The following is a 24,769-nucleotide window of genomic DNA, read 5'->3' on the forward strand; positions in this document are numbered from 1 at the left end:
TTGGAATGTGCCAGTTTGTAACACTGTCTTGAGCTGAACCAGACTATTTGCAGCCTTGGTGTCCTATTTGACCCTGAACTGAGCTTTATTGACAGCATTTTCTTTCCATCACCAAGAGTGACTAATTCTGCCTTCGTAACATTGCCCATCCCTGCCTTTAAGCACACCTGCTGTTCAAACCTTCAGGTATGCTTTTATCTATGGACTAGATGACTCAACTGCTCTTCTGGTAGGCTTTCCACCTTCCACCCTCCATCAATAAGCTCATCCAATTCTGCTCATATCCTGACCAGCACAAAGTCCTTTGCTCACTGATCTATCTTGGGTTCTGGTATGTCAATGCCTTGATTCTAAGCCTTTTCCTCATGTTCAAATCTCTCTATAGCCTTGTCTGTCCCTAGTCTCAGAATAAGGGGCAGGCCATTTAAGACTGAGAGGGGGAATTTCTTCCCTCAGAGGATGGTGATTCTTTGGAATTTTCTACCCCAGAAGACTGAAATCTTGAACATGTTCAAAACTGAAATTGATGTATTTCTGGATACTAATGACATCAAGGGATATTGGGGAAAAATGGGGTAAGATATAGATGATCTGTTGAATGGCGCAGCAGGCTTGATGGGCCGAACGGCCTACTTCCTTTGTTCCTATTTTATGCCTTTTTCCAACCCCACATTCCTCCCAAAAACACTGCATTCCTCCAATTCTGATTCTTTATGTGCACGCAGCGTACTGCACCCCAACATTGGCGGCTATGTCATAAGAAACAGGAGTAGGCCATTTGACCCCTCAAGTCTGCACCACCATTCAATAAGACCATGGCGGCCCCAGGCCTCAACTCCTCTTTCGTGGAAGCTCCTTATTACCCTCAACTCCCCAGTATTTCAAAAGTCTTTCTACCTCCTCTTTAGAATACTTTCAGTGATCTAGCCTCAACAACTCTGTGGTAGAGAATTCCAGACGTTCACTACTCAGAAGAAATTCCTTCGTATCTCAGTTTTAAATGTGTGTCCCCTTATTCTGTAACTATGTCCCCTAGTTCGGGATTCCCCCACTAGTGGAAACATCTACCCTGCCAAGACCCCTCAGAATCTTGTACGTGTCAATAAGATTACCCTTCATTCTTCTAATGAAATAAATTGAATAAAGACCTAACCTGTCTAGCTGTTTTTGGTAAGCCAACCCCTTCATCCCAGAAATCAGTCTAATGAATCTCTCTTGAACTGCATCCAATGCCAGTATATCCTTTCTTAAAGCCTTCAGCTGTCTAAACTGTAAACTGTGGAACTTCCTCCCTAAAATACTCAATTTCTCCTCCATTTGAGATATTCTGCAAAACTACCTCTTTGCAAAATGTTTTACTCACCCATCCAATTATCTCCCCTTTTGACCTGTTTTTTTTTTACACTTTGGCTTGGAACACTGCCTTGGCAGGGGTGGACCATGTTACAAGGGTGGAGGCAGGTGGTCTTGGTGATAGAGACGGTGTGCAATCAGGGTCAGATAGGAAGCCAAAGTTGCAAACAGTCTGGTTCAGCTGAGACAATGACCAAGGAGGGGGAATCTAATCAATGGTCAGGAATGGAATTTGTGGCAGTGGCTGATAACAAAATCTTGAATGATTATGCCACCCTGCGCGCCTTGCATTCTTCAACTCTAATCTAGGAGTTCCAAGACCAGTTGTACCATGCCTATTGCCATCTTTTCCTATGGTAAAGTTGCTATATAAAGTTATTTTTTTTACTTGATTATTTTGTGTTTATTTTTCACAAACAGTTTCTATACCTTTTAGTATGTATAAAATTAGAATTGTGAACTATTATTCACAACTGTTATCAATTAAATGCTTTACCATAGTATTCAGATTGGTTGGCCTGTTTCCAAAAGTTAAAGAATGAAAGTAGAATTGTCTTAACAATCAGCTGTTTGTTTCATTAATGAAACGTTTTGTCCTCAAACCTATTCATGAATGATCATTCAAATTGCCATGGTTGTGTTAACTTTGAGCCAGAAAAAAACGGCTGTGTGCTGCAATCTGAAAAAGATACTAGTGTCCAATTTTTCCTTCGTAGTTCTTTTGTTGACTGTTTCTTCCTTTCCTGCATTCTCAGGAGCCCAGGTCTATGGAAGGTGACAGCTATTTGCTACCTTAACCAAGAAGCTAGAGTTTTTTTGCGGACCCAGGTCGTGGGATTTCTGGTATTAATGGGAGAATTTAGTCTTTTTCTTACCTGATGGCCTCCCGTGCATTCTTTTTGGATAAAAAGGGTTATTAAATAATGAGGAGAAACTGATTTAGCATTCTTCCTAATAGCAAATTAAAGCGTAGGATGATTACCATACCTTGGCTAAAGAAGCTAGTGTGCAGTGTGGACAGCAGATAGAAACCTGTGGCTTTTCAAATCTATATGGCTGTCTTGCATATTTAATCACTGAGACACAAGGACTTGTGATCCGAAAATATTTAGTGTTCAGCAAAAAAAATCTTTAATTTTGGTGGAAAAGCAGAATATCAACTTAACTTCTGTCACAATGTGTCCTGCTACAATACTGTGGGACTCCATGAGTCCTGTGGGATTTGCATTGCAAAATCCAAAAAAATCCAGTGTCCTGTCAGAACTTTTCATAAATTTGTACATTTTAGAATTGAATACACAGTATCTCATGCTTTGTTAAACAAATGAACTACAAGTGCATTTCATATTTCTTAATCTTTTGCTTTATTTGTCCTCATGGAATTTGACCACAAATTGCAACTAATCCTCTAATTCCAGGATAAAATCCCTGTAATTTGATAATTTTACTGTTTTAATTATGCTCGTGATGTTAGGGAGGTTTCGAAAGTCCAGACTTAGCTTTCACTCCCCTAAGTTGATTCATGCCTGAGTGCCAGTTTGGCTCAGTGCGCAACTCGGTATCAACTCGGCTTCAAGAGCATAAACTAGGTAATACTTCGTAAGTATTGTGAATGCAGGATATTTGAATGCTTTCTTTGCATTACTGTTTTTCTGTCACTAACTGTGGTGGGATTTCAAATGACTATTGTCAGAACTCAAGCTGTGTAACTGCAATAACAGGTATTGCACATATTCCAGCGTGTAGGCTTTTTGCTTTAGTTTTAAATCTTCTCATACATTCAATAAATTGCAGCTTTCTTTTCAGTGCCTAAGCTTCAACACTGCAAATTCAGTTGATGTGTAGATATTAACCAAAGCATCTTCATACAGTGAGATGGATGCTAAGGAATTTGAGTTTTGCTAATTTTGTTGCTTTTCCTATAGATGTTTAAGGATATTTTGAAAAATGTGGCATTTTTATAGTAACCTGAGAAGAAAGTTTGAGGAGTGAGCGCTCCACAAATGGGAAGACACTGGCAAAAACACTTTTCAGTTTGTTGAAAGTTCAAGTGAGGGGATTTAAAAACAATTAATTTTAAAAATGGCAATTAGCTGGATCATGTGCAATACCAATTATGCAATATGTAGTATGAATTGCTATTGCTGTGCAGATGAATGCATATTATTTTATGAACTTCCCTTGTGCTTTTCCCTGAATGTAACAATATATCCACACTCATAGTTGTAATTGATCACTGTGGTATTCTCTTCCTCCCTGTCATGCATAACTGTTTTAGCCACCTTGCTCTTCAGTCTGCTTTGTGAATATGTTGGCATTTAAGTTTTGGGCTAAATCCTTGGGTGGTGCACTCAGCTTCCAGCACTAGAGTTGCTTCATATATTTACTGATTATCTCCTGTCAGCAAAGCAGCAAAATAAATGTGTATTGACATACTTAGTGTGTTCTGATGATCATTTCAGATTCGCCAGTTTCTTTTAAAAATAACTCTCATACAATATTGCAACTAACTCGACTTAGTGGAAATATTACTGACTCTGGCACATTCTTCTCATACAGGACCTTGAAATGTAACATGCTACTCGGTAGATGTTTTTCTTTATCATATGCCTGTACAAGCTGAATGTCTCAGTCTGCTTTTGTGCATTTTGGCTGCCATTGCAGTCACTCTGTGTGTTACTTGTCTTACTCTTGGATCCTTTTCCCCCCTCTTCTCACCTTTAGTTTATCCTCCCTGCCCCCATTCCAAATCCAACCTGATATTATTCTTTGGCTGTCCTACTATTCCACTGCCATACCAGGCTTGAATCTCCATTAGTTCTGATCACGGCTACCTGTTTCTCTTTGTACTCTCTCCAGAAGGCCGGCTAAATGCTGATGCATCTGTCATTGCTTCATCTTGTCAGAGCAACCATAAATTGTTGCTGCATCCTGACATACATACGCACGCACACCACATCTTTTACTAACCTTCTAGTCCATGTTCACTGAGAGCTAATCTCACTGACCTTCTTCTCCAGCTCACCCTGCGCAGCATTCGCTCTTTTGGACCCTTGCCAATGGACCAACAATCGCCACTAGGATGTCCATTCACACTAGCAAGGCCCTTGCCTCCTAATCTGTGATCTTATTCTAGGCAATTGCATTGACATTATGGCTTTGCCTGGTTATACTTTGCACCATTTACCTTGCCCAAACTCCCATGGTGGCCATGTGAAACTTAAGACCAAATGACCAAATCACACTATGGTATCCCCCAGTGTTTGTGTTTATCTAGTACTTTTTTCTTCCTTTGAGCACCTTCCCTCCTTCCACCTCTCATGCCTCTTTTAAAATCGTTGCTGTTGACCATCTCCAGCCCCACCCTGCGTTTTGTATGGAGATAGCCTCCCTTCTTTTAGACCTCAGTCACAAATCGCATTCCCTGTGGTGGTAAGTTATCCTACTCCAACCTCTCTGCAGCCTTTGTTCTGGTTGACTGCAGAATCCTCTATGCCTCCTCTGTCCAGCTCAGTAACCTTCTTTATCTCTACAACTTCCAGAATATTCTGCATTCCTCTGGCTCTGGTCTCTTATGCACACCCTTTGCCCCATTTAGCTGTGGTTTTTAATCTGTCTAGGCCACTCCCTGCTTCTCTTGATGAGCTACCTTGAAGCTCGCCTTTGATCAATCATTTATTCCTTCTTAAAATCTCCTCCTCCAGTTAGGCACCTATGTTTTTCTACTTTTTAGGTGGGTTACAACTGCAAGTATTGTAACGTAGGTTGTAATTAAGAAATGTTCTAATGACATACTGCAAGACTGACTCTCAAAACTATAAATACCTTCAAAATGTTTAAGGTTAATGTACAAGACTGTCACTTATCTGCACTGCTGGGAACTGTGCACTTTCCTTGATGCTTGTAAAAACAATGCCTTTATCAGGTCACAGTACCGTATAATGGAAGTAAAATGCAAAGTAAAATAAAAATCTGTTCTGTGTAGTGTGCTTCCTGGATGATAAATCATGCTCCTGATTGAGCTTTGAGATTTTGGTTAATTGTACTGCTTTTTTTATGGAACCTTGTGTGCAAATTGCCTGCTTTATTATAATAGTGACTGCACTTAAAAGTATTTAATTGGTGATGAATGATTTGGGTCACTCTGAGGTTATGAAAGATGCTATATAAATGACAATTGTTTATGTTGGTAATTGCATTTGAAGCATTGTTCTTAATCCTTCCTAATCATGAAAGAAGTTTGGTGGTACATAAAACCCTGGGACTGCCTTTTTGCAATTGATTTTATAAATTTGATAAAGAATGAAAATAAATTTATGACCCACGGCACCAAATTTGATGCTTCCTTTAAATCTCATCTGTAACATGTATGAAATCCCCCTTCAGTTCAGTATCTAACAAATTGCTGATATGAGAGAGTAGTTCTCTTTTCCACCCCCCCACTGTCAATTCTGTAATTTTGTACTCTTCACATGGACTGTGTATTCTTCTCTGCCATGCTTTACACCTGTTTCTTTAGACTTAATATTCTGCGGTGTTGGAGTGACAACAAATGTATCATGGTCACTTGTACCAAATGTCCAAACAGTTTGATTATGGAATTCAAAAACTTGCATACCATAGATACTGGCATATATATATCGACCCACTGTATAAGATGACCCCATTTTTTTGGGTGCCAAAATTCATGCTAAGGCGAATACTTAGCATATAAGTTGACCCACCCGCCCCCTTGCTAAGCACTTCTATACTCACATGCAGAATTGGTCTCAATTTTTCACCTCAGAAATGCATGCTTTGCTCACTTTATAAGTCGGCTCATGGTATCAAGCAGGTGATACAAGCTGTGCTACCATGAAGATGCTTGGGAATTTTAAGACACACACACCAAGCAGAATGAGAGTGGCCAATGCTGAAATGGGTCCTCTGGCAAAATAATGAAGTCTGAAGCCGGTTTCAAGCTAAAAGTTGTAAAATTTGCCAACTTTTCAAACTATTGTGCTGTAGTGAGGGAATTTAGTGTTAGTGAAAAACTGGTGCGAGAATGAGAGAAGAAGGAATCTGCCCTGAAGAAGTTTCCCAAGATCAAATGCTGCATCAGAATAGGGACCAGCCACTGGCCTGATCTTGAGAAACATGTATTGGAGTGGGTCCTCAAAAATTGCCAGTGGTTATATCATTACCAGAAATGCACTGTGTATACTCACACTTAAGTGGGTCAAATCAAACCCTGAGACCAGCAAAGATTTCAGAGCAACGGCTAGTTGCTGTAGTCGTTTTATGAAACAAAAATGTCATGTTGCAGCAGAAGCTCAAGATCACTCAGACTACCAAAAGACCTAGATGCCAAAATTACCAGTTTCCAGTGATTCATCAGACAGTGGCAAAAACACGCTACCCATTTGTCACATTGGCAACATGGATGAAATGCTCATGAATTTCGATACGCCCAGCAACCAAACTGGAGTGGAAAGGTTCAAAAACAGTTCTGCTGAAAATTACAAGGCATGAGAAGACGAGATTCACGGTGGTACCAGCCTGCATATCTGACAGAATGAAATTAACGCCTATGGTAATTTTCAAACTTTAAAACCATGCCAAACATGCATGGAAAGCTCTTACTTGCAAGCAAAACATGGTTCAGAACCTTGGAAAGTTGGGAGATGGAGTAGTAAAAGGTGAAATCTAAAGCGCAGTGGCTGTATTTGGGAGCAAAAACGGCTTTGCGAGAAGTTATCAGCCATTGTCAGTATTTGTTAAGGCCAAGTAAAGACATTCAGGGAAAAATGAAATGCTTCTACACCATCCTCTCCTCCACTGTCAAGCACCCTGAAGGATATTTTGTGCAGGTCCATGACAACGGTTGGATGGATAACAATAGAATGAATAAAAACAAAAAAACTGCGGATGCTGGAAATCCAAAACAAAAACAGAATTACCTGGAAAAACTCAGCAGGTCTGGCAGCATCGGCGGAGAAGAAAAGAGTTGACGTTTCGAGTCCTCATGACCCTTCGACAGAACTGCATGTATATAAAACCCCCTTTCCATATCAGTTCTGTCACAAAAACTGTTTTCTTTCACCTCTCCTGCTTCTACACCATCCTCTCCTCCACTGTCAAACCAAGTCATGCTTTTATCACCTCATATCTGAGGTATCCTGTTTTCAGTGATTCTTTGATTCAAAAAATGCAAGACGTCCAGAATGCCTTTGGCTCATGCCTCACATACTATGGGACTTGCCTTCCCATCATCTCTGTCTTTGATATTCTGCACTAACTTCCATTGTCTCAGAATTGACTTATCTTTGCTTGGTGATTTGCTGGAGATAGTTCTTGCTGTGGCATAATATATTAAAGATGGAGCCAGTAGATACCACTTCATATAGCAGGGGCATTGATCAAATTAACTGCTCTGACCCAGATGATGCCAAGATACTTGAGTGGTCCTGTGTTTACACCCATCCAAACAGTTGGTGAGTTTTCCACTACACTCTTGGCAAACTTTGTAGAACGTGGTCAGACTCCCAGGGATCAGGGGTGTTGCTGATGCCTTTGTCCTGCTCTTGCTCATGACCAGGAGTGTTTGGCTCTGTTGAGAAATATGGAATACATTTATGCTTGCATTGAAACTTTCAACAGTAAAACAAGTTTCTTTGAGAGGAAAAACACAATGGTTGCATGTATTTGGCAACAATGGGCAGCAGATGGAGGCAGTTGCAACAAGGCTTTCAAATTGGATTATCTTGGTAAGTCTAGGAAACCTGAGATATTGAATGAGATAGCTTAGCACAGGCAAGTTAGAATTTCCGTATCATTCAGCGTACTTTAGCGACCCCAATAAAATGGTAGCTGATCATACCAAATAGGAGCAGTAGGCCAGTTAGTTTCTCGAGCCTGCTCTGCTATTCAATAAGACGTTGGCTGACCTGTTTATGTTTCAAATTCCACATTCCAATCTACCCTCACTAACCTTTGATCCCCTTGCATAACAAGAATCTGTCTACCTCCACCTTAAAAATATTCAGTGACCCTGCCCCAACGCCTTCTGAGGCAGAGTACTCTAAAGTTGCACAGTCCTCAAAGAAAATTCCCCTCATGTTTGTCCTAAAAGGGTGACCCCTAATTTTAAAACAGTGCCCCCTACCCCTTGTCCTGGACTCACCCACAAGAGGAAACATCCTTTCCATATCCACCTTGTCAAGGCCGTCCAAGATCTTATATACTTCTATCAGAAGGCTGTGGAGGCCAGGTCATTGAGTGTATTTAAGACCAAGATGGATAGGTTCTTGATTGGTAAGGGGGTCAAAGGTTACAGGGAGAAGGCGGGAGAATGGGGTCAAGAGACTTATCAGCCATGATTGAATGGCGAAGCAGATTCGATGGACCGAATGGCCTAATTTCTGCTCCTATGTCTTAAGTCACCACCCACTCACTCTTCTAGACATCAGTGGAAACAGGCCAGTCTGTCTAACCTTTCCTCATAAGACAACCCGCTCATTCCAGGTATCAATCTAGTAAACCGCCTCCAATGCATTTACATCCTTCCTTAAATAAGGAGACCAAAACTGCACATAATATTCAAGATGTGGTCTCACCAATGTCCTGTATAACTGAAACATAACATCCTTACTTTGTTTAATTCCTCTTGTAATAAAGGATAGCATTCCATTGGCCGCCTTAATTACTTGCTGTATCTGCATTCTAACTTTTTGTGACTCATGCGCTCAAGCATCTAGATCCCTCTGTACCTCGAAACTCTGCAGCCGTTCTGTTTAAGTCCTACTCTGCTTTTTTTATTCTTCCTGCCAGTGAACAACCACATTTTCCCACATTATACTCCATTTGCCAGATCTTTGCCTACTCACTCAACCTATCTGTATCTCTCAGCAACCTCCTTATATCCTCTTCACAACACACTTTCCTACCTATCTTGTCACCTGCAAGTTTAGCTAGCATGCCTTCACACCCCTCATCTAAGTCATTGATGTAAATTGTAAAACGTTGATGCCCCATCACAGACTCCTGCAGGACTTCAATCGACCCAACCTGCCAATCAGAAAAAGACAGATTTATGCATACTCTGGCTGGTTGGCAGAAAACAATCTTCTATCCATGTTAATATGTTACCCCCGACACCATGAGCTTTTATTTTTTGTACCTTATCAAATGCTTTCTGGAAATCCAAGTACAGCACGTCTACAGGCTATCCTTTATCCACAGCACATGTTACTCCTTCAAAGAACTCCGATGAATTGGTTAAACGTGATTTGCCTTTCACAAAGCCATGTTGACTCTTTCCGATTACTTTGTTTCTCTAGTCCCCAGCTATAACCTCCAAACACATTCCCTATGACGGACATCAAGCTTAACTTCCTATAGTTTCCTGTTTTCTGCCTCCCTCTCTTGAACAGAGGGTTTATGTTTGCTACTTTCCAGCCTGATGGAATCTTTCCAGAATCTGGCGAATTTTGGAAAATTAACACCAGCGCATCTTCTACCTCATAGCCACCTCTTTTAAGACCCTAGGACGAAGTCCTTCAGGACCCAGAGACTTGTTATCCTGCAGCTCCATCAGTTTGTTCAGTACCCCTTCCCTAGTAATTGTAATTTCACCAAGTTCCCTTCTCCCTTTCACCTCCTGATTTACAGTTATTACTGGAATGTTTTTTGAATCCTCTATAGTGAAGACAGAAGCAAAATATTTGTTCATTTAATCCACCATTTCCTTATTTACTACTACTAACTTCCCATTTTCACTCCAGAGGACCAGCATTCACTTTACTACTTTCCTTTTTAGATACTGCAGAAACTCTTGCTATCCATTTTTACATTTCTAGCTAGCTTCCCCTCATGCTCTAATTTATTTTCCTGATTAACCTTTTAGTCATTCTCTATCATTCTTTATATTCTGACCAATCATCTGTCTTTGCTTTCCTTAACTACTTTAGTTAACCATGGATGGTGGGTTCCCCCCCACGCCCCTAGAATTTTTCCTATTCTGAGTGTTCGGAAATACCATCTTAAATGTCGTTACTGCTTCTCTATGGATCTATCCCCCTAGCCTAGTATCCCAATTCACTTCAGCTAGCTCAGCTTTCATGCCATGGTTGCCATTATTTAAGTTTAAAATATTAGTCTAAGACCACCTTCTTTCAAACGGGATGTAAAATTCAATCATATTGTGGTTACTGCTACCTAGGGGTGCCTGCATTCTGAGGTCATTAATTAATCATGCCACAGTATACAATACCAAGACTAATATAAAAACAGAAAATGCTGGAAAATCTTGTCTGGCAGCATCTGTGGAGCGAGAAAAACAGAGTTAAGTTTTGAGCCCATATGACTCATCTTCACATTCTCAGCATCTGCAGTTTTTTGCTTTAACTTAGTCTAATATAACCTGCTCTCTGTTGGCTCAATGTGTTGTGCTCAAACTGTCTTGAAAGTGTTCTATGAGCTCCTCATCCAGGCTACTACTGCCAACCTGATTTTTCCAGTTAATATGTAGATTAAAGTCACCCATGATTATTGCTGTCCCTTTATCACAAGCACTCAATATTTCTTCTTGTATACTTTGTCCTACATGTGGTTACTCCTTCGTAGACCTGTAGACCATTCCCACTAGTGACCTTTTCCCCCTACTGTTCCTTACCTCCACCTGATTCTACATCATGACCTCCTGAACCAAAGTAACCTCTAGCTTGCACCAATGCCACTCTTGATCAAAAGTGCTACCCCTGTACCTTTACCCTAGCTTCCTATTCTTCTGGAATGTCATATACCCCTCAATGTTCAGGACCGAATCCTTGTCATCCTGCAGCCACATCTCTGTAATGGGTATCAGATCATATTTATTTAGTTCAATGTGCACTTTAAATTTGTTTGCTTTGTTATGCCTGCTCCGTGCATTCTGATACAGAGCGTTTAGTTTTGTCTTTTTATCTTTGTAACATCTAGTCTTGACTTAGTGTATTAGTTTTATTTCTCTGTCCCTTCCTGCTATTCTACGACCCTCACTTTCCAGAGGACTATTATGGTCTCCTGCCATGAAGTTGCACCTTGATTTACTACATCTGCCCAAGCTTGATCCCTCAACCCCTCTAAAGCCCTCTCTACTTCCCTAGTTATGCAATTCGCAACAAGACTTGTCTCAGCATGGTTCAGGCCTAGACCGTCCCAACTGTTCAGCCCCCATTTTCCCCAATGCTGTTGGCAGTGCCCCACCAACCGGAACCCACTTCTCTGACACCGAGCCTTTGAGCCACAAGTTCATTTCTCTAATCCTATTTGCCTGAAGCAGATTTTCATGTGGCTCAGGTAATAATCCAGAGCTTTGAAGTTCTGCTTTTTAATTGGTTATCTAACTTATTATATTGACTCTGCAGAACCTCTTTCCTTGTTCTCCCTATGTTGTTGGTAGTTACATGGACCATGATGACTGGATCCTTCCCCTCTCCAACCCTGAGCAGATGTCCCAAACCCAACACAGCCTTCTGGACATTTGCACTTTGCTGCAGACAACGGTGTCAATCTCCCTCACTATACTGGCCCATACTACCACTATATTCCTATTTGCTCCCCTCTCCCCGCTTGAATGGCTTCCTGCGCCACGGTACCATGGCCAGCCTGTTCATCCACCTTACAGACCTCGCTTTTGTCCACACAGGTTGTGAACGCCTCAAACCTGCTTGACGATTGCAAAGTCTGAGGCTCCTTCACGACTCTGCTTGGTCCCTATACATGCCTCACTAACGGCCACATTGTCCTGTCCCTCACTGCTGACCAAAACAGACAATCCTATTCTGAGAGATATGACTGGCTTCTGGAGCAATGCGTCCAGGTATTTCTTCCGCCTCCCTTATGTTGCTCAGTGCCTGTAGTTTGGCTTCCAGATCAATACTCCTGATCCGGAATTCCTCTAGCTGCTTACACTTTGTGTAGCTGTTTGTCATGGATCACCTTGGCATCCAAAAGCACCCAGATTCCACAGCTGCAACATAACACCTCCTGTCATTGTTGCTGATGTTATTTAGCCAACTTAATTTACTCAATTAACTTAGAAAGATTCCCAGGTATACCACACGTCTTTTCCCCTTGCACCGAATTCCCAAGTGAACCTAATTCACTACTCACTTAGTCTCCATCTAACTCCAGCGCAGCTGCCTGTCTCCTCGCGCACCCCTTATTGATCGTGCAGTTTGAAAAGTCTGCCTCTCTTAGATTGTGAGTCACTAGCTAATTTAGCTTCTGCTGCAGTAATTAATACCACGTGAACCAACTGCTTTCAGGTGATTGACAGATAACTGTCGCTCCAGGCAGTTCTCTATTTAACAAGATAGTCTAACTTATAAGTTAGTACTATGTCAGATCTGGATTCTTAATCTATAGTTAAAACCTGAAAAGAATTTACCACCTGAAACTAATTCGCTACTCACTCTGTCTCCATCTCACTCCAGTGTAGTCGCCTGCCTTCTCGCGCGTCCCTTACTGATCGTGACTTGTGATTTGTTATACATTTGCTGAATCAGCTTTCTGAATGAACTTTTGCCTTAATATTTCTCAAAGCACCTTGACCTAAATGTATACATTGTACAATTATAAGATGTTAGAATGTAATAAATGGCAGTTCTAATGTGGTTGGATACAAAATAAATATTTGTTTCTCTGAAACTATTTCAAACGCTTATCTTATAAGGTCTTTTTAAAGTTATTGGAGTACAGTGGTTTAGGTTTTGTGGATTCAAATGTTCCACTTGTAACTCCTCTATAGAATTAGCTGAATTCCTGAGCGATTTCTGTGAAATTGCCAATGAAAATGAAAATTGAGTCTTAAGTACGTGGTCCATCTAGGTAGATTTAATTATGATCCTTCTCTTAAAGAAGGATCCAGTAAGCAATTCTTGTGTAGGTAATTTTGTGATTGAATCCAGATGGATTTAATTATTATTTCTCTAAAGGATGCAGTATTTCCAGTGAGTAGTTTTGTGGTTACCATATAAACTAATGTAAAAGCCAAATCAATTTTTTAGGCAAAAAGGTAAAGGGCTGACTCTTACATAGTAATGTTCTTACTGTAGATTACAGCATATAAGTCAACCCCATTTTTTGGCACCAAAATTCATTGTTTAGATCTATACTTGGGCTATGTCAACCTCCTCCTCCATTTCTGCTAAGAAATGCTATGCACGCAATAGCAGTCAACCTCAATTTTTCACCTCAGAAATGCATGTTTTGCTAACCTCATAGGTCAGTGCATGGGATCAAGCAGGCGATATGGGCTATGTTGCCAAAAGATGCGTGAGAATTTAAGACATGGCCACACAGAGCAGACCTGGCATGATGGATGACTAACAAAAATGGGTCCCCTAGCAAAAAGAATTAACTACGAAGCTGATTTGAAAATGGTGACAACCTGCACCAACATCAGCAGTTCATGTTATACTCTGCAAACCCCATTTTTGGAAGGATTTTTCAAGGCTTCAAAGGTCGACTTATATGCTATGATCTACAGTACTTTCAACTAAAACACATTTGCCCGGCAGACCTAACATGGCTCTCCAAAGAACCTGTCGGTTTTTTCCCAAAAAATCTAAATTGACCTACATTCTTCCTATTTTAATTGGCAAGTAGAAACTGGAGGAAATAGGTTAGCTGGAACTTTTTGATTAAAAACCTCAATTCATTATATTTCCATGTGATTGTAGAGATTTTACTTCTGAAATTATAGGTCTGAAAAACTAGAGTGGACTGCCACATGAGGTATATGAAAAACTACATTTTTTAAGCCAAAAATCATGAGGTCAATTTTTATATGAAATCAACTTTTACACAGGGTATCTCTGGTATTTTGGTTCATTTTGGTAGTTTGTTTATGGGGGAACAAGTACAGGACAACTGTTGCACTGAAATTGCTGCCAAATCCACATTAGTGATATAATTCCATCATCAAATTCCTAACACATTACTTTTGTCTTTGGTAAGGGAGGTTTATAATATCAGCAAGCGTTTTATTTGGCAGATTCTGCAATATAACAGCCTAAAATCTTGAATAGCACTATTCCCAATTGTTTGGACCGGTGGTAGTTTATTTCCAACTGTATAGAAGAACAACAAAATGGATAAGGGGAAAAGGAACTGCACCCGTATGCATACCATGAATGGTTTAGCTTGCCACAAGACTATGAATTACCTTTTTATTATATTATTATATATGATGATCATGTGGGAGGCCCACCGGCTTTCCTTTTGTCGTCTTCTGAAAACACTGGACTATCTTATCTTATTTTCCTGTTTAATCCAAAAGGTAATAAATACAAATACCTATGTTTTCAGTTGAGTGCAGTCTTTGTGGATTCATTTTACAAGTGAAATAATTAGACAGAAGCAGAAACACAACACAAGAATTTGGGAATTGTCATTCCTCGAGTTTTAAATTATCTTCAGAATGTATTTCTCTCACACACTCTTAATTTGAAACACTTGGGAAAGTTAATGTTTCATAGACTTCAATGTAATAATTGTATGAATGAGTTAAAATTCCAGTCCTCTGTACACAGTTGAACTGTCCCTTTGAATCAACTGAAACTGAGTTTGATATTGAAGAAAGAATGCAAGATATATATTTCAGATCAATAGGTTTCTGAATATAAATCAATTAATTAACCAAATTTTAACAATATCCTTGCATATCTGCATTGAATTACTTGAGTTGCTCTTCATTCCAGCCATGCGTTGCATATCTATTAATGCACTGACTTAGATCATCCGATAACCTTCGAACAAAGTTTCTCCATCTTGGCTAATCTGCAGATAGTTTACCAAGGAATGGCTATTTCAGTCTTAAATCTAGTTAGAAGCAAATTTATTAGCACATGCTCTGTATAGTCATGTATTAAACATGATATAGAGGTTTTTCACTTCATAAAGTTAAAACTTTCTACCACATGGATAATCAGCTAAAAATGTGTGGCAGGGTGGGGTTATTGTGTTTGGAAAAATATACATCTATGCTTTTAAAGATAACATGGTATATACAATTATGAACTTTGTTTCAAACTGTAAGTGGTGATGGTTGCATGATAAAAATGTTTGTTTATTATTAAGATGAACAATGTTTTTATAATTCTCTGGTGAAATTTTCAAATTTGAAGCATTTTGCAACCTAAAATGGAAAACAATTACATCAATTTTAATTTTGGTGTTTTGGATCATTTTGATATTTAATTTCCAGGGGAATATGTATAGGACTACTTTCTCATTCATAAAAAAATCATGTGTATGTTATAAATTTGAAGTACAATTTTTAATTGGAAGTTTCTAATTTTGTAGATTTGAGCTAAAATAAAGCTGCAAGAACTCATTCAAAAGAGGGTTTTTTGTCAGTTTTGGAACCCATTTGAACAAGAGGGCACTCAGTACACCGCATATCTTCCCATGCTATGTTAACTCAACATTAAACTACATTATAACATTTAAGCACGTCTTTAAGCAAATTCATATCCAACAACCTGCTCTGAAAACACAATTTCACAGCTATGACAAATTCCACCACAGCAACTGAGACGATCCACAACATTCTAAAACAATCAAGAACATTCTAAATAAAACAACTACAACATTCTTTAAAAAAAAACCTCAATTCATCCAATCTGTCAGTGTTAACGGATGCTTTGAAAAGATTCCAGGATCTAGATCTAGGGGGAGGCGGTGGCATAGTGTTATTGTCACTGACTAGTAGAGACCAGGGTAATGCTTTGGGGACATGGGTTCAGATCCCACCACCAAATGGGGGAATTTGAAATTCAGAAAAAATCTGGAATTAAAAGTCTGATGATGACCATGAAACCACCTGGTTCGCTAATGCTCTTTAGGGAAAGAAATCTGATGTCCACCAATGTGGTTGACTCTTAAATGCCCTCTGAACAAGGGATTAGGGATGGGCAATAAATGCTGGCCTAGCCAGTGACTCTGACATCCCATGAACGAATAATAAAAAAAAATCTACATCTTCACCAAAAACTTCAGATCTTCCTTGGTCTACCCTGTGTACCAAGCTTTGTTCATTAGCTTTTGAGATATTATTTACAGATTAGCAGGGGTGACAGCATTACCTCCACCCATTTACAGTGGCAGAGGTAAAAACCCATTCATCATGGGTCTGTGCAATACATGTTGTTTCAAGCATCAGAAGCTGAGGTAAGTAAAAGTAAGGTAAAAATAAGTTTTTTTAAATCCGATTTTACCCCTGGAGCCTGCTCACTTGTAACCTCTGAAGACAGTTGCTGGATATAGCACACTGGCTTAATAAAGCAATAATTTACTCTTGCCATTTTTCTTTAGTTTAATTTCCTCTTCTCCCACCCTTCAAAAAAACATTGACTGCATACCAAAGTATGATTTCACAGGTACAGATTGCTGCTAATAGTCATATAGATCATGATGCAGTGCTGGCAGATTGTTTGATGCTATGAAGAATGCAGCTAATTTTATTTTTTGCCCTTGGTGAACTACTGTGTGCATCTATTTCCAATAGTTATTACTGGATAATGGCTGATTTCCTTCCACTCAGTCTCCATTGCTGATCCAGAGGTTGAGGCCAATTAAAGTGCTCCTAACACTGCCTTTCATTGATTCAGCACTGATTGGGTATTCAATCTGCAACCATCCTGAGCTGTATTGCTTATTTGCTTGCTGGTAAATTTAATGAGCCATTGGGGAAAGCAGTGTTGTCTTTTTAAGTGAAAACGGCTGTGAGGATTCACCTCCAGAAGACATTTTAATAAGGGAAGGTTGGTTCAGTTTGTATTGATCTCTCTTCTCACCAGCCAGTGGCAGTATAATCGCTTCTTTGTGCTATAACTATCCAGTTGTTTAAATGTGTACAGTTTGCTTCAATGGCCTTGCATGGTAATTGAATCAGTATGTTTACCTGAATTCTCTCATTTCTAATTTTTTAATAAATTAGAAACTTGCAATCCAAAACTTTGCAAACGTTTTGTTGACCCCTTTTAGATTTTAAGGTCTTTTACTGGCATCTCAGTTTTTTCCCTCTGATTATACCCTTGGAGGGATTCGCAATTTCGCCTTCTGAAAGCTTTGCCTTTTTGTTGTGCTGTAGTTCCACAATTACAACCTCCAGCAGGAGGTGGTGTTTAGTTATCTAGACCTGAAACCCTGGTTTCTTTTTCTCTTTGACCAAGTTTTTGGTCACGAGACCTAATGTTTCTTGCAGCTCAGTGTCAAATTTAGTCTTTTAAGTATTATAGGATACTTGTTGATGATGGCTGTGTGAATGCAACTTGTTGTATGTCTCTGGAATCTGAAATAAAATGAGACAGATTATAAAAGCTTAATTATAACTTTGGTATTTGTGTTTGATCTCATCAATACACTTTTTCTCTATCATCTTTTAACATTGTAGTCTCAAACTGATTTTAAATTGGTTTAATTATTCACTGTTAAAATTAGTATAAATAACCTGTATTCATCTAGATTGATCATTTTCTCTCTCAGCATTTAGTGATCATGGAGGAACTTCTTGCTTTGTACAGTCTTGAGAAACCCTTGCATGATAACGTAGTGCGTTCATTAAAGGATAGGTACAAGGATTTAATGGGCAGCATGGGCTAGTATTCTAAGTAATTGTGTCAAGATAAACAATAAATAGACCACTTACAGCATTTACTCCCAGGTTTTAGAGAGTATGCTTGCAGTCAATTTAGATTAATAACATTCATTTATTTTTTTCAGTACATCTTTGGGGAGTTCAGCCCTGATGAATTCAATCAATTCTTTGTAACATCGCGCAGCTCTGTTGAGGTATGTGCTCGTTGAGGAAAACCTGGAATTTTTATTTCTGTTTATCATAAAACAATTTTTAGGTGGTGATCTTGACTGCTTGGTCTTAAGTTATATGTCTACAGCTGATTTAACAGATGGAATTTTGACCAAATAATGGGGCCGAAAACAATTGATAAGTTGTGTGCTGTGCAGAGATGGACTGGTTGAGGATTTTTCAGATGAACAGGATTTTGTACTTTTCTTTAGATTAAAAGCCTTTTGTGCTGAGTGATGATTCCATGGCAGTCTACACACTGTAGCCACCACATTGCAGCTACATTACAGCTGTTGTGACATAACGTTTTTGTGTTTTGAAAAATAACTACTTGGATTTTTTGCATGATTCAGTTAGGGATAGAACTTATGAGCAGGAGTGGACTATTCAGCCCTTCCAGCCTGCTCAGCCATTTGATAAGGTCATGGCTGATGGTCTCAACTCCACTTTCCTGTCTGCCCCCGATAACCCTTGACTCCCTTATCAAAAATCTGTCTAATCCTGCCTTGAATAAATTCAATGACCCAGCCTCCACTTCTTCCTAGGGAATAGAATTCCACTAACTAACAATCCTTTGAGCGAAAAAATTTCTCCTCATCTGTCTTAAAAGGGAGACATCTTATTCTTAATTGTGTCCCCTGGTTCGAGTTTCCCACACAAGAGAAAACATCCTCCCAATATCCACCCTATCAAGTCCTAAGATCTTATATGTTTCAGTAAGATCACCTCTCATCCTTCTAAACTCCAGTGGGTATAGGCTCAACCTGTTCAACCTTTCTTCATAAGATAAACCCCCTCATCCCAGGAATGAGGCAAGAGAACATCCTCTGAAATGGTTTGAAAGCAATTGTATCCTTTTTCAAAAAAGGAGACCAAAACTATGCGCAGTATTCCAGATGCAGTCATACCAAAGTCCTGTACAGTTGCAATAAAACTTCCCAACTTTTATATTCCATTCCCCTTGCAATAAACACCAACCCATCAGCTCTACCCTCTGGCTTCTCCCTCCTAACCTATGTCCCTTCCCTCAATGATTAAAAACATTGCAGCATTTCTGGGAGTGTGGCCCTACAGAAGATGTAGAGAAAACCTTGGCCAGAATAGTAGCTCAGAACAATTTGAAGGTCAATAGCTTTAAAAGCAAACCTCAGGCAACTTCCGCATCAACCTTACATCTGAACTAAAGCTCAAGGCATCAAGAAAAAAAAACTCACCATTAAAGGAACACACCTGGAAGAACAACGCTCTTCTACACCTCCTTTACCAGCCAGGAATATGTGCACAGCCTAATCTCTCCTTTAGCAGAATAAAAGCCTATTTGTGGTCTGCTTCCTTTGGCAAGAGTAGGTATGGTGCATGGCCTAAAAATGTCCTCTTCTGGGTCAATTCATTGCAGTAGAACATGTTAGTCGGAAAAAAAAATTCCTGATGGGAAATGTTTGAAATCTAAAAGTACTTAAAGCTTTGAAGTCACCTACGAAATTGGCCAAGAGGCACATTTCTCGTGTTTCAAGCTTTGATGGAGAGGGAGGGACATCATCTGTAGAACGCTGATGGACTGAGTTCTGTTTAATTCCTGTCCTGACAAATAAGTGCAACAACCACTTACAAGAGCAACATATCTGGTTACAAAAAGTGACTCAGTTTATCCAGAAAGGCATTCGCATCGAACCTTGTAACTTGTGCGCAATATCAAAGTCACAAATGACATCCAAAGTGATGATGACAAAGGTAAACTTTCACTGCTCGTCTTTCTCAACCTGTCTGCAGGCCTTTGATACAGTTTACCACACCATTCTGCTCCAACGGATCTCCACTGTCATCCAGCTGGGGCTGCTGTCATCTAGTTCCATTCTTAATCTGTCCAATTGTAGTCAAAGAATCACCTCTTTCTCTAGTGTCGCCTAAGGATCTTTCCTTGGCACTCTCCCTATTTCTTATCCACATGCTGTTCCTTAGCGACACCATCTGAAACACAGCATCAGTTATCACATGTACGCTGATGACGCCCAGCTCTACCTCACAATTGCTTCTCTTGAATCCTCCACTGTCTCTAAATTATCAGAATGCTTGCCCATCACCCAGTAGTGGATGAGCAGAAATCCCCTCAAATTAAATATTTGGAAGGTCAAAGCTATTATCTTTTGCTTCACATGGGCTATTTGATAACCACCTCAATTGCAATTAAAGCATGAGTAAAAAACCTTTAAATGACAACATACAAAAAGTATAAATATGGTGTATATTACCACGTTGGGATGGGACATGAGACACACCCATTTAAGTGCTCAGAGTGGCACTCAAGTCGCCTTTAACTCAAATCAACTTCTGATTTCAAAGAGTTCTTGAACATTTTTAATTGCCTTACCTTTAGAATTGAGCTTTTTGTAAAATAAAAGGCGTTGATGTATGGTGCTGTCTGGTGGTAATTATCTTAATCTTGCACATTTCAGTCACGGTTTTCTGTACTGAACTATTTTCATTGTCACTCGATTGTGTTGCTCACAACAAGAATATACAGTGAAGTATAATGTTCGTGGTCCTTTTTTATGTTTAAATTATAATACAAAACTTTTGTTTTTCTGTTTGGCACAGCTTCCCCCATATAATGATAAAGTCTTGCATGTCAGTCAGTCAGTAGGTAAGTGTTTGGTTTTAACATATTTGCTAATAATCCATGGAGCTTGATAATCTGGAAGGATCTTTGGGCTAAGATAAAGATCAATATAAAATTAACCTTTGAAAATCAAATGAATATAATTAAAATGCATCAGTCTTTTTGTGGAGTAGTCTAGATTAATGAAAGTTTGGTTTCTTTAGGTGAAAACTAATTCCTCTGTCAAATAGTCCCTAGCAATGGGAATACATTTAAAAAAACAATCATTTAAATAAGCTTTTTCACCTGCAGTTACTCAAAGTTCCGTTTTATGCACAAATATTTGCTGATTTTTTTAAAATTTGAGATTTGAAATGTTTATAGAATCATTTTGGAATGAATAAAATTTTAAAATATATAATTTGTTACTTTTGGCTGCTTGGTGAATATGTAATCAGTGTTGACCCCTGGACACTGGCATGTGATTTCCGCTTAAACCCCAAATGTAAAACTATTTAAACCATTGCAGAGAAAATGTTTCTAGACTTAATTATTCATAAAATTTATAACACATCATTGTTTTAGCCTTTTAAAATTTTTTTGTACACTATAGTAGTGAGTTTTTTGGAGCAAGAGAAGGGGAGTTTAAAACTTAACGTGGAACAGTTTTTAGGCCATGAATGTTATGGCTAATCTTTTTTTGTTGAAATAGGAGATGGAAATGATTCAGACACTGAAGAAAATGAGTCGGAACCACCTGGATTGCAGGGCAACGTTTACAAAGTCTCCAGTACGTTGAATCCACAGGCACCAGAATTTATACTGGGATACCAGCCTGTACAGAAATCCTTAGACAACTTGTCGGAAGAAGCTGCCTATAGCTCCATTGACTGCCAATTTGGAGAGGGTAATATTTCTCTGGACAGTGGCAATTGCCAGGGGAATGACGATCTTGCCTATCGAGGTCAAGGCCCGAGAGAAAGGAGAAACAAAAAGAAACGGCCGCCTGGATATTATCGCTATCAGGAAGGTGTGAGTGATGCTGGCGGTCCCTCTGAAACTTTGGGCCTTGTTAATGGACATGTGTTAAACTCGGGGCTAAATGCTATAAGCCCAGAAGAGGTTGAATCACTTGGCCAGAAAGAGATACCTGAACCTCATGGAGCTATTTCTTCCAAGGCTAATCAGAGGACTTGTGATAGCCCTGAGAATGATGAGGACTTCATTAGTGGAGCCTTCTGTAATGATACAGTCTCTAGTGCGCTAGATGAGACCAGGACTGCTGAGCAGCCTGGGTTCGAGCTTAAGGCTAACACTGAGGCTGATAATGAGGTTAATTCCTCTGAACAGCCTGATCTCTCTGAGACTGGAAGGAGTAGCCCAGTAAGGACAGCTATTGCACAATCATACGCAGGCACAGATATTACTGCGGATGTTAAAAATGACAGTGGACAAACACTGGAATCTTCTGGTGATAGTGCTGTAACACTTCCTAGTACTTCTGATGGGGAAGGATTGCATACTGATACCACAGAATGCGAGCAGGATAAACCAGAGGATGTATATGCAGTTGAGCCAGAGCAGACAGCCGTAGCTCCTTCTACGGCTTCTGCTCCTTTGCCAGCCAAATCCTGGGCTAGTCTCTTCCACAATTCAAAGCCCTCTTCAGCAGGACCTGTGGCCTATGTTGAAGCAAAATTCATACCAACCAATCCTTCTGTTCAATTACCTGAAAAGCAACCGGAGATAAGAATGGATGTGCCCGTTCCAGTGTCTGAGGATTCTGCAGCCCAACAGATGGCAGGTAATTTTTAAAAATCTGGTATAAAGAGACTTCAGGATATCAGTTCTCTTTTGTACTATACCTGGAATGGTACCAAATTAAATATTTGGTCATTTCATAGTAAGGAAATTCTCAATAATTGCAGAACAGAAATCTGATCTTTAAAGCTGACATTCTAGTTTTACAAGAACCTGAGACATCCTTGTAAGCCATGCATGTGTAAGTAGCTACTTTTGTGGTTTGTATGTATTTCTCTGAAACCATCTGCTATAAAGTATAAGACAGCAGCCTAAACTTTGAAAGAGGGAATGTCTGGATTCCCATTGGCCTTTGTGTGTGACAGGTTGGCACCTGACTGAAAATCAGACTTGTCTCTTCATACCTGAAGTTTAGACAAGCTGTATGGACCATAAAGCTTATGTCACTGCACATCTATGCTTGATGTGTGGAAATCAGTTTATTTAATCAGCACAAAAATTAAAAAGAAACTAGATTCATTTAGACCTGCAGTGATGAGCTTTGATAGCTGTTTTTTTTTAATCAGTCCGAAGCAAGTTTTGTTTCCGGACCAGTGTTCACAATTGGTATAGCCACTGTGTCTCAGTTTATGATTTTACACTGTTTGAATTCCAATAAGAAACGACTTTAGTTTGAGATTATGTGCTGAATTATATTCTCCGTCTGAGATGGAAAGAAAGGTGATTTTCAATCAGGAACAATGTCTACCAATCACAGTTCCATTTTCTGCTCTGCAAATTGTTAAATAGGCACCAATGCATTCTCCGGTTTGAAGGCATGTGGCTAGCTGCACCCATTCCCTAATGCGGGTCTATACAGACAACATAGTAACAGTCAAGTATATAATTGAAGTGAAGCTGCACCTACTTTCTTTGAGCATTCATTATTTATATGGCCTAGTATTTTTGTAAACCGGAAAGCATCTGTTCATTACCTTACCACAGTGCTGAATGTAGGAACACATGCTGTTGGCAGGGCTAAGATGGAACTATCAGGAATGGACTGTAGGCCACAAATTAGTGCATCTAATTGCCCAGACATGGGAATATCTGGATATTGACAAACTTACAAAATAAGTAGTTGTTGATACTCTGCGTAGACTGTGACTACTCGGCAGTAACCCATGAATGGCTTCTTGATTCCCTGAAAAAAGTGTTCATCTCTTGATTACTTCAAAAAAGATGTTGGGGGGGGCGGGGGGGAAGATTCACAGAGAATTGCATATAAAGATAACTTGAGAACATTTCCATTTCCTTTTTCAAATTTCTCACTGTCACAAAAGCAGTAACTTCTGCTAGGTTTTAGTTGTATGGGCAATGGATGCCACCTTCCACAAGTAACAATTCATGTTTGCCTGGACTGTAAAATAGATTGAGGATCTAAGATGGGCCCTCTAACTCCAAATGGCTCACCAGGGAGCCTACTGAATCTTTATGGTAAAACCTGTATTAACCACAATTACTAATGCAAAAATGTATTGAAAATAATGTTTAATAATTCATGTGGGTGCCAAAGCTGCATCCAGTTTATTTCAAATTTAATGTTAGTTTTAAAACAATAGAATTGCAGCTTTACCAGGGTGTATCATGCTATGGGGCCATTCAAGCTAATCACTCATGGTTCAGAAGTAATAGCTCCTTTAAATACCTGCTGCTGTAGAGCCTTATTTAGTTCCCGCTGAACTGTTTCCCTTACACCTGTTGGTCTGTAAAAATATTTAACTTTTCTGGTGTGGCTGTATCTATATTAGCTGTCAGCTGATAGCTGGAAAACTAAACCACTTCTGTCAGTTTATTAATTCTGTATCCATCTAGCTGTTCAGAGGACATGTGTGTATGTATTTTTAAGTATCTGTCAAGGTCAGCATTTACATTGTTTTATCTTACACTTGGATTGAAAAACATGTTTTCTTTTGACTGAAGATTCAATAGCCCCACTTTGCTGTTGCCACAAGATGGTGCTAATAACATGCAATTAGTTCCTGTGCACCTTGTAATGCCAGTGATAAGTTTTTGTTTGACATTCTTCCTTGCCTCTTGCAACTGGTAATAGTTCCTTTTGTTCCTCCACAGTTGTTTTGCACCCTGTTACTTCTCAATAGTCACTGTTTTTTACTTTCAATCAAATTTTTGATTTATCTTCTCCCAACCTTTTTTTCCTAATGTGCAAATCCACAGATATACAT

General features: G+C 39.4%; 1 protein-coding gene across 1 annotated transcript in view; it reads left to right on the plus strand.

The window, feature by feature from the left end:
- usp10 (ubiquitin specific peptidase 10) overlaps nucleotides 1-24,769 on the plus strand; it is an 89,359-nt gene that overhangs the window by 10,229 nt on the left and 54,361 nt on the right. Inside the window, exons 2-4 of the mRNA XM_041191519.1 lie at nucleotides 18,103-18,171; nucleotides 20,783-20,828; nucleotides 21,496-22,587. Coding sequence (XP_041047453.1) covers nucleotides 18,103-18,171; nucleotides 20,783-20,828; nucleotides 21,496-22,587 — 1,207 coding nt within the window. The remainder of the gene's footprint in view (nucleotides 1-18,102; nucleotides 18,172-20,782; nucleotides 20,829-21,495; nucleotides 22,588-24,769) is intronic.

This window comes from Carcharodon carcharias, chromosome 7 (genome assembly GCF_017639515.1).
Source record: "Carcharodon carcharias isolate sCarCar2 chromosome 7, sCarCar2.pri, whole genome shotgun sequence".
Lineage (NCBI taxonomy): Eukaryota > Metazoa > Chordata > Chondrichthyes > Lamniformes > Lamnidae > Carcharodon > Carcharodon carcharias.